This window comes from Muscardinus avellanarius (genome assembly GCF_963383645.1).
Source record: "Muscardinus avellanarius genome assembly, chromosome: 4".
Taxonomy (NCBI): domain Eukaryota; kingdom Metazoa; phylum Chordata; class Mammalia; order Rodentia; family Gliridae; genus Muscardinus; species Muscardinus avellanarius.
This window is the reverse complement of record NC_137789.1, coordinates 156,206,238-156,219,702: the sequence shown is the minus strand read 5'-3', so window position 1 is coordinate 156,219,702 and position 13,465 is coordinate 156,206,238. Positions and strand designations below refer to the sequence as shown.

The window sequence follows — 13,465 nt, the reverse complement described above, 5'->3', positions numbered from 1 at the left end:
AGGCAGGTGAGAGCACTCATGAGCGAGTCCCAAGGTTGGGTCTAAGCTGGACACAGAGACAGGCAGGTATGGAAGGAGAGGGTAGCAGGCTTGGGTCCTGACACAGCAGTACTGCTGATGTGGCCAAGGTTGCCCTCGGCCCAGACTAAATTTTCTTCTCTGATTACTAAGAGGTTGGATGGATAGTTACCGTGGAGACCTCAGCTCAGATATTACTGGTTTCAGGATTTGGAGGGTGCACACTGCTTGCCATTACCCCAAGATTATTCTAACTTCACCCGTGTGACCTGCTCAGCTGGGACCTGGAGGCGCTCTGCTTCACACTTCGGGGAGCCTCAGCTGCAAGGACCCTGTGGCAGGAATCCTCAGGGGCCTTAGAAGACCCCTCTGCCCATTGTGATGGCATGCCCCATTCTGTGACACGGTGGGTGCCCCGGCTCTGCCTCCTGGTGGAGGCTGAGAAGTGAAGATCAGGAATAAGGAAGAGGAGCAGCCGTGACTGCGACGCTAAGGTCATGGAGAGGTGAGCCGCAGCCACCTTCAGCTCCCGAGGACAATGACCAAGGGGAGACGCTTCAATCCCCCTCTAGACAAGGACGGAAAATGGGTAAGAAAGATGGCGGACGTGTTCCCGGGCTCACGGGGGGCAGGGCGCAGGACGCAGACCAGACCCCTGCTGCTGTAACTGCAGCCTGACTGTAGATGGCCCTCTGTGCGATGGGGGTCTCTGCTTGCCTGGGGGGCGAAGGAAATGCTGCAGGTAATACGCTCAGCACTGGGACCCGCGCGGCGATTGTCACCTGCCGCCGACTCCTTTTCTAGGACATCTGTCTTCTGACATGCCTTCTACCTCACCACTTTGTGTGCGTCGATTCTCTTTCCTTCTTAGAATATTAAGTTCCACGAGAGTTAGGCCTTTGTCTTTTCAATTCATCGGTGTTTTCCCAACACCTAGACTAGGGTCTTATGTATAGGATTCACTGCGTAAATATTGCTGAGGGAACTGAGGTTACGCTAGACACCTCTACACAAACTCCCATCAGCGGGGAATCTGATACGCTTAGCCCCGCCAGCTGATGCGGTGGGCAGAGTCCAGGAGTCACTGGTCCCCTAGTCACCTAACTCTAGTTGGAAGACGCTCCCGTCCCAGTGTGTCCTCAGACGACCCGCACAGCCAGACCCCTCTGGACATCACTTACAGAGCCCACTGGGCTGCGTCACTGTTCTGCCAGCTTCAAGAACATCCAGTCCTTTCTGGGTGTGAGGGCTCAGCCTTGTCAGCCCAAGAACCTCTCGTGTGTGTGTGTGTGTGTGTGTGTGTGTGTGTGTTACTGGGTTTCAAGTCCAGAGGCATACTACCTCCATGCTACACCTGCAGCCCCATTTTTCTTTCTTTCTTTTTTTTTTGTGATACTGGGGATGGAACCCAAGGGCATTCTACCTCCGAGCTACACTCCCAGACTTATTTTTTATTCTTTATTTTTTTTGAAACAGGGTCTCACTGAGTTGCAAAGGGCCTAACTAAGTAGGTGAGGTTGTCTGTGAACCACAATTGTCAGGTCTCAGCCTCCTGAATGCTGGGATTACAAGCGTGTACCACCACACCCAGCTTTATTTCTTATTTTGAAACAGGGTCTTGCTAGGTTGACGAGAGTCTCACTATTTGCTGAGGCTGTTCTCAAACCTGAGATCCTCCTGTCTCAGCCTCCCAAGTACTGGGATTACCAATGTGCACCACCACACCTGCTCTTTAATGTGTATATTTCAACCACACACACCTGTAATCCCAATACGTGGAAGACTGAGATAGGAGGATTGCAGGTTCAGGGACAGCCTTAGCAGTAGTGAGACTTAGCAAACAGTGTCTCAGAGACCCTGTTTCAAAATAAATAAATAGTCAGGCATGGTGGTACATGCTTGTAATCCCAGCACTTGGGAGGCTGAAACAGGAGGATCGCACAGGTTTGAGGCCAGCCTCAGCTATTTAGTGAGGCTCTCAGCAACTTAGTGAGACCCTGTTTCCAAATAAAATATAAAATAGGTCTGAGAGTATAGCACGGAGGTAGACAAGCCCCCGGGTTCAACCCCCAGTGCCACAAAATAAATAAATAAATAAATAAATAAATAAGTAAGTAAAGTAGGACTGGGGGTATAGCATGGAGGTAGAATGCCTCTAGGTTCAGTCCCCAGTAAAACACACACACACACACACACACACACACACACACACACACACACACAATGCACTCATAAGTTATCTCCCTTTTCCAGTTTCTATAGCTCATTCACAAAAGGAAAGCTAAAGGAGCAGCAGTAGTGTCGCCTGGGTCCTCTTAACACCTACAGGGAGAGACAGATTCTAAGAACACCCTGCAGGTAATCTGTTTCAGGGCAGCAACAAAGACAAAACTATTACATATTTGTTTGTTTAAAAAACTGGAGGAAGATTTGACAAATTTGGGTCTGTGGCCTTTAAAAAATCTAACCATACCCATTTGGACATCACCTTGGATTAAGACTAAAAGTCTGATCTCAGTTTCATTAGCTGTAAAATGGGAGTATATTGGACCGAGGCTAAAGGGCCATTGTGCAACTTAATTCATTCAGAGGTAACGAATAGAGTGCTGGGGTTGTAGCTCATGGTAGAGCCCTTGTCTAGCATGCACAAGGCCCTGATCTGGGTTCAGTCTCCAGCACTGAAAAAAAAGTGTTCAGTATAATGCATCAACACAGTCACTACTCAGCACTTGCTAACTACAACATATGCACATCCTGTGCACATGTGCATGTAGCCACACACATACACAACTTTACACCCTGCTTATTTCACTAAGAATAGAAATAATGTATGAAAATATACACAATGAAATAGTAAAATATAAATAACAATTTACAATCAGTTTAAGGACATATTAAAATAAGAGGTTGAGAATAAGGGAAAATTGGACTTCAGTGCCAAGTAGAGTGGGAAATAGTGTCAACGACATAATACTAATTGCTCCTGAGGAGAAAATTTAAGTTTCTTAGACAAAGTAGCTTTCCCATACCAGTAAGGACTGTGTTTGACTGAATATTACTAAAAGCTGATTATAGTGTCTTAACCAGGGAGGGATTTATATTTTTCAAGAAATAATAACACCTAGAAATAGGCAGCAATGGCTGGAAAAGCTGCTCCCCAAATCTCCAGAGGCTCCAGTTCTTTGTAGCCTTCTGTTCTGCCATTTTTAGTGCAGGACTATTCCATCTCTAAGTCGTGAACCCATAACCCAGGCAGGAAAATAAAAGAAGGATTAAAGGGCAAAAAGACAGAGGGCACCTGCCAGCTAAGGCTGCCCCTCTCCTTTTTTTTTTTTAACAACACCAACAAAAAAATGACAGCTTTCTGTGGAGCCCAGACTGCACTCGCACTTCAGGCTAATTGAGTCCCAGGGCATATCTAGCTGCAAGGGAGTCCGGGAAGGTATTTTCTAACTCATCACATTGCTACTCCAAATAGAGTCAAGTTCTGTTATAAAAGAAGTCAGAAAACCACGTTTCATAGGTTGAAATTTCATGCTCCAATCACAGGTGGCCCAGTGCCCAGAGTTTGGGTGCAAGGACCACTGTCCCCCGGAGTCTGACGTGAGCCTTTGGTATGGGTCCTTTCCACCATCAGCACCTAAAAGCATAAAAATAGTGCTGATCATGAACTTTCCCAAAGAAACTTGTCGATGATTTTGGAAAATTAAAGAAATTGCCGGCTTCCAGTCAGCAGCAGCCCGTTTAGGAGGATGGTAATCGTCACATTAGAAGTGACTTGCAGTTGACCTGGGGGTTGTAATCTGGCTCTTGCCGGGCAAGAAAGACTTTCCCCACCGACTTTCACTTTCCTGTTTAATATTTCAGTCACTGAATGATTGAATGCAGCAAAAATTCCACCGCCAACTAGTTAAAAAGCTATACTTCACGGTTACAATATCTAACAGAAGGGTTTATTTCACAGCTATCATGTTATAGCCATTAAATATGTATGTTAAAAGAGTGAAATTAAAATGCTAGAGTCATTTTTTTACAGCGATTTGGTCCATAGACTTGCAGAATACAGATGAACTCAAGTCAATTGTCATTTAACTGGCAAGAGCAATGAGTCCTAGGGTCAGAACGGCCGCCCCGCGAGGCCTGCTGCTCTGCAGCCTCCCTGAGAGCCGGGGGTTCGGTGGGACCGGAGGAGGTGGAGGTGACAGGCCTGGAGCCCTTGGCATTAACTCTAAGTTTAAAAAGCAGGGTTTTGTTTTTTTGGTGGTGGTACTGGGGATTGAACCTGGCCATTCTACCTTCAAGTTATACCCCCAGTCCTATTTTTTATTCTTTTTTTTTTTTATTGGTGCACTGTATTCATACATCATAGTGGGATACAAACTTTTGTAGACATACATGCACACATCGCCCAGTCAGCCCCCACCCGATCCCCACCCCATTCTCTCCCCATCCCTCCCTCCCATGCTTGGCTTAGTGGTTGACATCTAGTATTATAGCAATTTATCCTAAATTAAAAATGATAATCTCACATAACAGTTTCATTTGTCTGATACCAAGCTTTTGATGATTTAAAGATAACATTTCAATATTTCTTTTTACTTTCTTTCTTACAAGAGAAAATTTTTTTCTATTTTTTTTAGGTGAAACTATCATATATTTATATATTTATTTTTCAGAAAAAAAATCTATCCTAATATGGAATATGGACTCTAGATACCCAAAATGATCTTGAAAAAGAACAAAGCTAGAAGATATATATTTTCTGATTTCAAACCATATAAAGCTACAATAATTGAAACAGTGTAGTACTATTCTAAAGGCAGATATATAAACCATTGGAGTTAAATAAAAGCCTAGACCTAATTCTTCCCTATACTGTCAAGTTATTTTTGACAAGGTTTCCACGAACATTTGGTGGTGGAAATAATAATCTTTTAAATAAATATTGTTGAAACATAATAATTACATGGAAAAGAATAAAATTGGACCCTTACCTAATCCCATATACAAATATTAACTCAAAATAGATAAAAGACCTAAATATAAATCTTAAGACTATAAACTTTTAGGAGAAAATCTGGGTCATAAAACCTCACAACATTGAAATTGGCAGTGATTTCTTGGATATGATTTCAATGGCACAGGCAACAGAAGAGTATACAAACTCCCTAAAAAATAAAAAAAATATTGTATATCCAAAGACAATGTAAACAGAGTTAACAGTTACTAATAGAATGGGATAAAATATTTCCAAATGCTATATCTGAAGGTATATTAATATTCCAACTAGAAATCCTAAAAATTAACAACAATAAAGGCAAACAATACCCTTTAGAGATAGGTAAAAGACTAACATAAGTAATGAATCTCCACAGATAACCAATCTTAGTTGATTGTTGGATGGAAACTCTTGTTTCTCTGGTTCTGGTGTGTGTTACCTATTTCTTCTTTGTAGTTAATCTCTTTGAGTATTTTCTCTAGCGATGGTTTTGAAGACATAAATTCCTTCAGTTTCTGTTTGTCATGGAAGCTTCTTATTTCTCCATCTAATTTGATAGAAAGTTTTGCTGGGTAGGAAATTTTTGGCTGGAAGTTGTTTTCTTTCAGAGTTTGGAATATGTTACTCCAAGCCCTTCTGGCTCTCATGACTTGGTTTGGGAAGTCTGGAGTGATTCTAATTGGTTTGCCTCTGAATGTCACTTGGCCCTTTGTTTTTGTTGCCTTTAAGATTCTCTGCTTGGCTTCCACATTGGTCATTTTGACAATTATGTGGCGTGGGGATCCTCTTCTCCGATCCTGTCTAAAGGGAGTTCTATAAGTTTCCTGGATCTGTGTATCAACCTCTTGCTCTATGTTTGGAAAAATTTCTGCTATTACTTCCTTGAAGAGATTGTTGATCCCTTTGGTTTCACTTTCTTTTCCCTCCTCTATTCCAATAATTCTTAGGTTAGCTCTCTTAAAATGGGCCCATATTTCTTCAATATCAGATTCCTGCTGTCAGATATTTTTTTCTAGATTAGGAACTATGCATTCATTTTTGGAATGATCATCTTCTAAGAGCGAGATTCTGTTCTCCATGTGGTCTAATCAGTTGTTTGTGCTTTGAATTGAGGCCTTTACTTCATTAATTGCATCCTTTATCTCTTTTTGGCTCTCTCTGAGTTCTTTTCGAAGCACCTCTATTATTTCTACAGTTATTTTCCTGATTTGATCTTCTAGAAATCTCTGATTTTCTGTTTTATCGGGTTCTGATGTTGTGGGGTTATGGGCATTCATTGCTCCAGTATTATTCCTCTTTCCCATGATTTCGGAAGTTTGTGCCTTCTCTGGGTTCTTCCCTTGGGTCACTATGACTTCACTTAAGGTGTTCTGGAGCTTGAGTCTGTGGTATCTCAGACCCCACTACTCCTTTACTGGGTTGTATCACAGAGTCTCCGACCCAGAGAGTCGATAGAGGCTGCTTTAGACTGTGGGGGGTGCCAGGTTGCACGTTCTCCTATGGTGTGATATCTCTGCCACTGCCCCTCCCCCACTGGGTCAAGTCCCAGGGAGTACAGTACTGGGATTTCTCCTCTGTGGCCCGCAATTTGACTCACTGTTCTTGAGTACGCAGATGTAGCTGTACTGGGTTCGGTGAATTCTCTGCTGCTGCCGCCGGTGGCAATATGGCGCTGCTGCTATGCCCTCGGCCGTGAGGCTGGTGTATTTCTTCTTGGTTTTGATTTCCACTCTGAATCCCTGCGGTGTGTGCTGAGCTCAGCCACTGGGAGCTTTAGATTTTACCTGAGGTGAGAAATCCCACCTGGCTGTTCTGCAGCGGCTCACCTCAGCTTGCTGTAGCTGTCCAGTGAATTTGCCGCTGCCGCCGGCAGTATGGCGTTGCTGCCGCATCCTCGGGCGTGAGGCCGGTGTATCTCCTCTGTGGCTCTGAGCTCTGTTCTCAGTCCGCTTTCTCTCTGGAGCCTGGTGATTTTTTTGTTTCTCTGGTGATGGTGTTTTCTGACTATGAAAGGCGCTGATTTTGTGGTAATGGAGATTTGTTGTTAGCAGGGCTCTTAAGCCCCGCTTTTCTCGGTCACCATCTTCCCGGAAGTCCCTATTTTTTATTCTTTATTTTGAAATAGGGTCTCACTAAATTGTGGAGGGCCTCACTAAGTGGGTGAGGCTGGCTGTGAACCCGTGATCTTCCTGTCTCAGTCTCCCAAATACTGGGATACAAGTGTGCACCACCATGCCCAGCTAAAAAGCAATTGTTTTTAAATACTTAAAATACAGAATGAATTAGAAAAAAATATAAAGCAATTGTTCAAAAACCTTTAACATATATATACATATATATATATACATATACATATGTGTGTGTATATATACATATATATACATATATATGTGTATATATATATAGTGGCGCTCTTATAATCCCAGTACTTGGGGATCTGAGATAGGAAGAGCATAGGTTTGAGACTAGCCTTTTTAACTTAGCAAGACCCTGTTTCAAAATAAAAAAGAAAAAGGACTGGGGATGTAGTTCAGAGGTAGAATATCCCCTGAGTTAAATCCCCTGTACCAAAAAATATGATATATTTATGTATATATTATATATATAGTGTGTGTATGCATGTGTATATATATTTGTGCATATTTGTGTATATGTGCATATATAGGATTCAGGGCACAGTTAGTATTGTTATCTGGTGGCAATGGGGGTGACTAGAAAGAGAGGGAGAAATTCTGATATTCTGATAAATAAAAAGGTGTTAGGGCTTTGAGGAGCCGCATGGGTAATATAATTACAGGTGACATATGTTTGTGCACTTATCCATGCATAGAGATGTACATGCAGTTAGGAATTGTGAAGGGCTGCGCTTTCAGGGGTGAAGGAAAAAGGGTGATAGGATTTTAGGGGCATTTCACTTCCTTCCTTAAGCTGTTCCTTATTATTTGAGATTTTCTAAACCAGGAGTATGCATTGCAACTCTCATCAGAACAAACTAAATTTATTTTTTTTGTGGGAAAAAAAAGTCAACAAATACACTCACTGAGTTGAGAAAACTCAAATGGTAAAAAGTTTCCCCTGCCCTGGAGGCCTCCTCAGAGGCCGATGGCCGTCCCCAAGTTCTTTGGGAGGGCCTGGGCCCCGCGGCACCTCACATGGCGGCTGGTCTCGTTGTCCTTGACCCCCGCCTCTTCTCTCCCCTCACCCCGGGCTGCAGCTCAGATGTATTTAATAGCAGTTCTTTTGTTTCAACGTACTCTTGTAAATTATGCATTGTCTTGTGAGCTGGGTCATTTATTCACATAAATGTGCTGGGTTGTAAGTCTCATTCGGATTCTGTTGCTTTCTTTCTCCCACTTCTGCTCGGCATTTAAACGGCCTAGCCAGTGCCCAGCATCTCCGGGCCTCCGGTGGCGGCAGAGAATACCCCTTGTATGTAACATCTATAACAGTCTCCTCGCCTTTTTACGTCAATGGTACCCTACTAAACACAGTCTTGTGCGGGCAGTCAACAAACACAGCCGAGTATACAGTCATACTGTGACTGCAGGAGGGGGCTGGAGAGCGAGCCACAGAGCTGGAAGGGAGGAGGACTCGCTGAAAGTGCCGGAGAGGTGTTTGGGGACCGGAAAGGGACAGCCCTGAGCAAAACCAGAACCAGCCCACGTTACCGAGCACTGTCGGGCACTTGTATTTTCTCTTTTCATCACATCTACCCTGTCGAGTAGGTGTTTTTATTTCCATCGTATACACGAGGAAGCTGACATTCGTAAAGTTAACTCTGTCTAAGGCTCAATTAGCAGGAGAAGGCTGGCTTCACACTCAGGCGGTCGATCCAAGCACTGATCCAAGTTAGGGGTTCCCTCACCCCTAACTCATCCGTGTTCCATCCCCTGCTCGGAGCTCCCCAAAGGAGCAACCAGAGCCCTTGTTGAGACCATCTTCCTCTGCCCAGTCCTGTTTCCCTTCTGCCCTCTTGCAGGGACAGCCCGAGGATCCCCCAGATAGCTTTCTCTATCTTCATTTATTTGTTTTATTCCTTCCAATTCTCTCTGCCTCAGGCTCCTGCCATCCCACATCCCAGGGAGAGTCAGCACCCCCCCCTCCCCCGGTTCCTAGTCTCCTGTCTCAGGCTCACCCCGGTGCCTGCCTCCATCCTCAGGCAGGAGGCCTGCCCCGGGAGGATCTCACATAACACCTCTCCATCTTCTCCCAGGACATCTGTGCACTCTCCCAGAGCCCGCCCTCCCTGGCGGGGATGGCCCCTGCAACCTGGAATAATCAAGCCATGTGTCTGGGCCATTATAGTTTTTTTTTTTTTTTTTGTCTTGGCCAGAATACTTGAAAATTATGAAAATCATACAATTTCCATAGCATGCCAGAAGCACCCAAAATTGCATTTTAATCCCTTTACAAAGGAAGCCCTGCTGCTTGGCTTGTAATTCACATGTGTCTGGTTCTGTTCTTCCAGTTCCCTCACATTGGACTAACGCAGAAGACACCAGAATCCATCACAAAGGCAGCGCTGAAGGATCCTCGATGTCCATGTTTGTCTGGGCAAGTGGAGGGGAAGCTGCCACCAATCTACAAAGTCCGGGAGAAGGTGAGTCCCAGCACTGGCCACAGCACCAGCTCCATGGCCCTCTGATGGGTCAGGCCTTGACATTTGTGCAGACAGTTCTAACCTTAAGGAACTGCTTGCTCACCATCCCTGCTGCGCTCAGGTCCCCTTGGCATCCTTGAGCCTGGTCTGTCGACTCCGTAGAAGCAGCTCCCTCCTGGCCCAGACAAGGAGCCGGTCCCCTCAGCAGTGACCTCAGGTCATGCACTGAGTTCAGAGACAGTCACACTCTGCCTCTCTGGACAGTTCACGAGCAACTTCAGGGGCCCGTGGTAGCTCAGGAAGGAGCAGACGCGGCCCTTACATCTACCGAGCTCACCATGGCCTGGGCCGGGGCTCCGGGCTTCTGCGATCCTCACTCGTCAAAGAAGTTGGCCCACGTGGCCCCCAAAGTCTTTTCTGCTTTGGGTTCTGTGAGTCCGCATGTGTCTCCATTGCTGCCTTTCGAGAAGAATTTTTCTGATTTTCAGAAAGTTAGCAGTAAGGTTGAGTTTCAGCTCCCCCGCTGGCAGGCACAGCCACATCCCCGCGTCCTGTGCCCTTGGCTCCTGCTGGCTGTGGGCTTAAGGCCCTTACTGACGGGTGGCTTTGCCCGGCAATGGGGCGTCCTGAGAGCGTGCTGGTGTAATGTGTGTCTTCCCTCCCTCCCCTTGCTCTTCTCCAGCAAGCCGTCAACAACTGCTTCCCCTTTTCTGTGCACGACAATCGCCACAGTTTTCAGAACTGTGGCTATTACCTCGACTCCGTGAGTATTTCATTTTATATTACTGATTAAGTGGGGAGCAGCGTTAGGGATCTTAACTTTTCTGAGGCTTTTGAAGACAGGAGAGTGACCTCAAAACCAGAACAAGGTCTAAGCAAAGCAAGGTCCTTAAACACGACGCATTAAGGGGATACAACAGAAATCTGCTAGGGCCCCTCCGTGGGGAGCAGCATTTGGTCTACACCGGCCTTCTGCCTCCATTAATGGATACCCCGAGCTTCTCAAAGGGCCTCTCCTTAAGTGTCTCTCCTGAGTGTTCTCATGAAGGAGGGATATACATTTCCCTGGATGGCAGAGCTGGGACCCCCAGGGAGGAGCCAGGGGGAGAGAAGAGTAAACATAAGGAAGGATTTCCTAATAACCGGAGCTGCCTTTTCTCTAGGTGGTGAGCTTCCCATCACTGGAGAATTTAAAGTCTGATGGTACTTGTTAGTGGTGGCGAACATAGCACTGTGCTGTAGATATATAGTGATAGCTGCAGATGTAATTGTTTTTCATTTTTTTGATGCTGGGGATGGAACCCAGGGGCATTCTACTTCTGAGCTACACCCCCGGCTCTTTTTATTTTTTTGTTTAGCAACAGGGTCTCTCTAGGTCACTGAGAGTCTTCTTAGGTTGCTGAAGCTGTCCTCGTACCTACCATCCTATTGCCTGGGCTTCCCAAGTACTAGGATTGCAGGAGCAAACCATCACATCCTGGCTGGCATGTGCAATTTTAAGTAGCTTTGTTTCTACAGTAAGTAAAAGAATCAGGCAGCCGGGCGTGGTGGCGCACGCTTGTAATCCCAGCATTTGGGAGGCTGAGATCGGAGGATCGCGGTTCTCGGACAGCCTCAGCTACTTAGTGAGGCCCTCTGCAACTTAGTGAGACACTGTTTCAAAATAAAGAATAAAAAATTGGGCAGGGGGAGTAGCTCAGAGGTCAAATGCCTCTGGGTTCCATCCCCAAACCCACACACGCACGCACACACAAATAATCAGGTGAAATTGGTAATACTGATGTTCAGTTTACCATGGTTTGACTTAAAATTTTCCACTTTATGGTGGTGCAAAGCAGTAGGCGTTCAATAGAAACTTTACTTCAAATATGGCAACGTCCAGCATGTTCAACAGGTTATGCATATCAGATACTTTTTTTTCCCCCAATTTTATTTGTACCAGGGTTTGCACTCAGGGACATTCTACCTCTAAGATATCCTCTGATCCCTTTTTAATTATTATTTTTTAAATTTAGAAATAGAATCTCACTAAGTTTCTGAGAGTGTCACCACTTGCTGAGGCTGTCCTCAGACTGCCTGTCTTAGCCTCTCAAATCCTGGGATTACAGGTGTGTGTCGCCACCTCTTGAATCATCTGTCTTGCTGTGTGCTGGGAGGCAGCCAGGGATGGGGAGGCCAGGAAACTGCTGGGGTGCAGAGAACCCGCCCCGGTCCCCAGGAGTCCAGGCTGGTGTATAGGCATCTCTGGAGGGCCTTTCTTGGGTTTTCCTTCTGTGTTTCTAAAAGTATAGTCCCTTTGGGACACTGGAAAGCCTGATATCACTAAGATACAACCTGGATGTTGTGTCCATTTGTGGCATTCAGCAGTTTGGTAAAGGAGACTGTGTGTGTGTGTGTGTGTGTGTGTGTGTGTGTGTGTGCCCGCATGTGTTACTGAGGATGGAACTCAGGGGACTTCTACCTCCAGGCTACACTCCTAGACCTATTTTTTTATATTTTACTTGGAAATAGGGTCTCACTAAGTTGCTGTGACCCTCACTAAGCTGCTGAGGCTGGCTTCGAACCTTCCATGCTCTTGTCTCAGTCTTGTACTGGGATTTCAAGCATGTGCCACCACATTTTGCTTTAAAGGACAGTCTGGGTGATGCTGTAGGGTGCACTGTACTGTATCCATGCCAACTAGCTGGCATGGATACATTACAATATCTCAAAACCATATGACTTTGAATATTTCCCCACTAATTTTATCATTCTTCTCCAGGGCTTGGGACTTAAGAAGACCTCCCCAGATAAAAGGCAACATGTATCTAGGAATTTCAACCTCTGGGCATGTGACTACATCCCGTCTTGTCTTGATGGCTTTTCAAATAACCAAATATCGTATGTTTATAAGGAGACCACAGTGGTCCCAACCTTTAGACGTTTTCCAAGATGTTATAATGAGATATGGAGCACTTTGAAGTTTATTCCTGAGCAAAGCTATGCAGAAGGCTTGAAAAAAAAATTCCCCAAGAAGGCTTGATCTTGACAAAAACGCTGATTTCTCTTTGGAACACTAATTCTTCAGGAAGATCCTGGACAAGTTTTGTAATGTTACTGTTTCACCAGACAACCTTAAAAGGATGATGTCGGCTCCAGCACTACCATTTTGTTTTTGAAATTCAGTAATATTTAATAAGGTTGAAAAACAATCAGATCCTCTTAGAAAATAAGATATGCATGTGTAAATAATTTTTTAATATTTTCACATCTTTGGGGGATTTTAAAAATTACAAATGTCATAAAATTTCTTTCTTTCTTTCTTTCTTTTTTTTTGCGGTACTAGGGGTGGAACCCAGGGGCATTCTACCTCTGAGCTACAGCCCTCGCCCTATTTTATATTCTTTATTTTGAAACAGGGTCTCACTGAGTTGCAAAAGGACTCACTAAGTAGCTGAGGCTGGCCCCAAACCACGACCCTCCTGTCTCAGCCTCCCAAATGCTGGGATTATAAATGTGCACCACAATGACTAGCTACATTTTGAAATTTCAAGCAATACAGAGAAATAAAAAGGCCCCGGAGATGCTACCACTCTCCTACTTCCCCCATTTCTATCAACTGTTTGCTCTTATTCTGCGTCTTTACAGTCATACACATGTGCCTCAATAAATAAAGCTTGGAACATAAACTGTGCCTCACAGTATACACCATTCTATAATTTTCTTTTGATATTTAATCACGCATTTTGGAGTTCTTGTGTCAGTATAAATCGAATTTTTTTTCTTTTTTTTTTTTTAGTACTGGGGATCGAACCCAGGGCCTTGTGAATGTTAGGCCAGACTGATTTTTTTTAAGTGTCTGCACCGAA

At 44.7% G+C, this 13,465-nt stretch overlaps 1 protein-coding gene across 1 annotated transcript; it reads left to right on the top strand.

Moving 5' to 3' along the window:
* Positions 1 to 556: 556 nt before the first annotated feature.
* TEX36 (testis expressed 36) lies at positions 557 to 12,676 on the top strand (the record flags this gene model as incomplete). The annotated part of the gene is given in 5 exon segments (XM_080694880.1): positions 557 to 607; positions 9,486 to 9,617; positions 10,300 to 10,380; positions 12,379 to 12,612; positions 12,614 to 12,676. Coding segments are annotated over 5 exon segments (561 nt in total).
* Between the last annotated feature and the right edge of the window lie 789 nt (positions 12,677 to 13,465).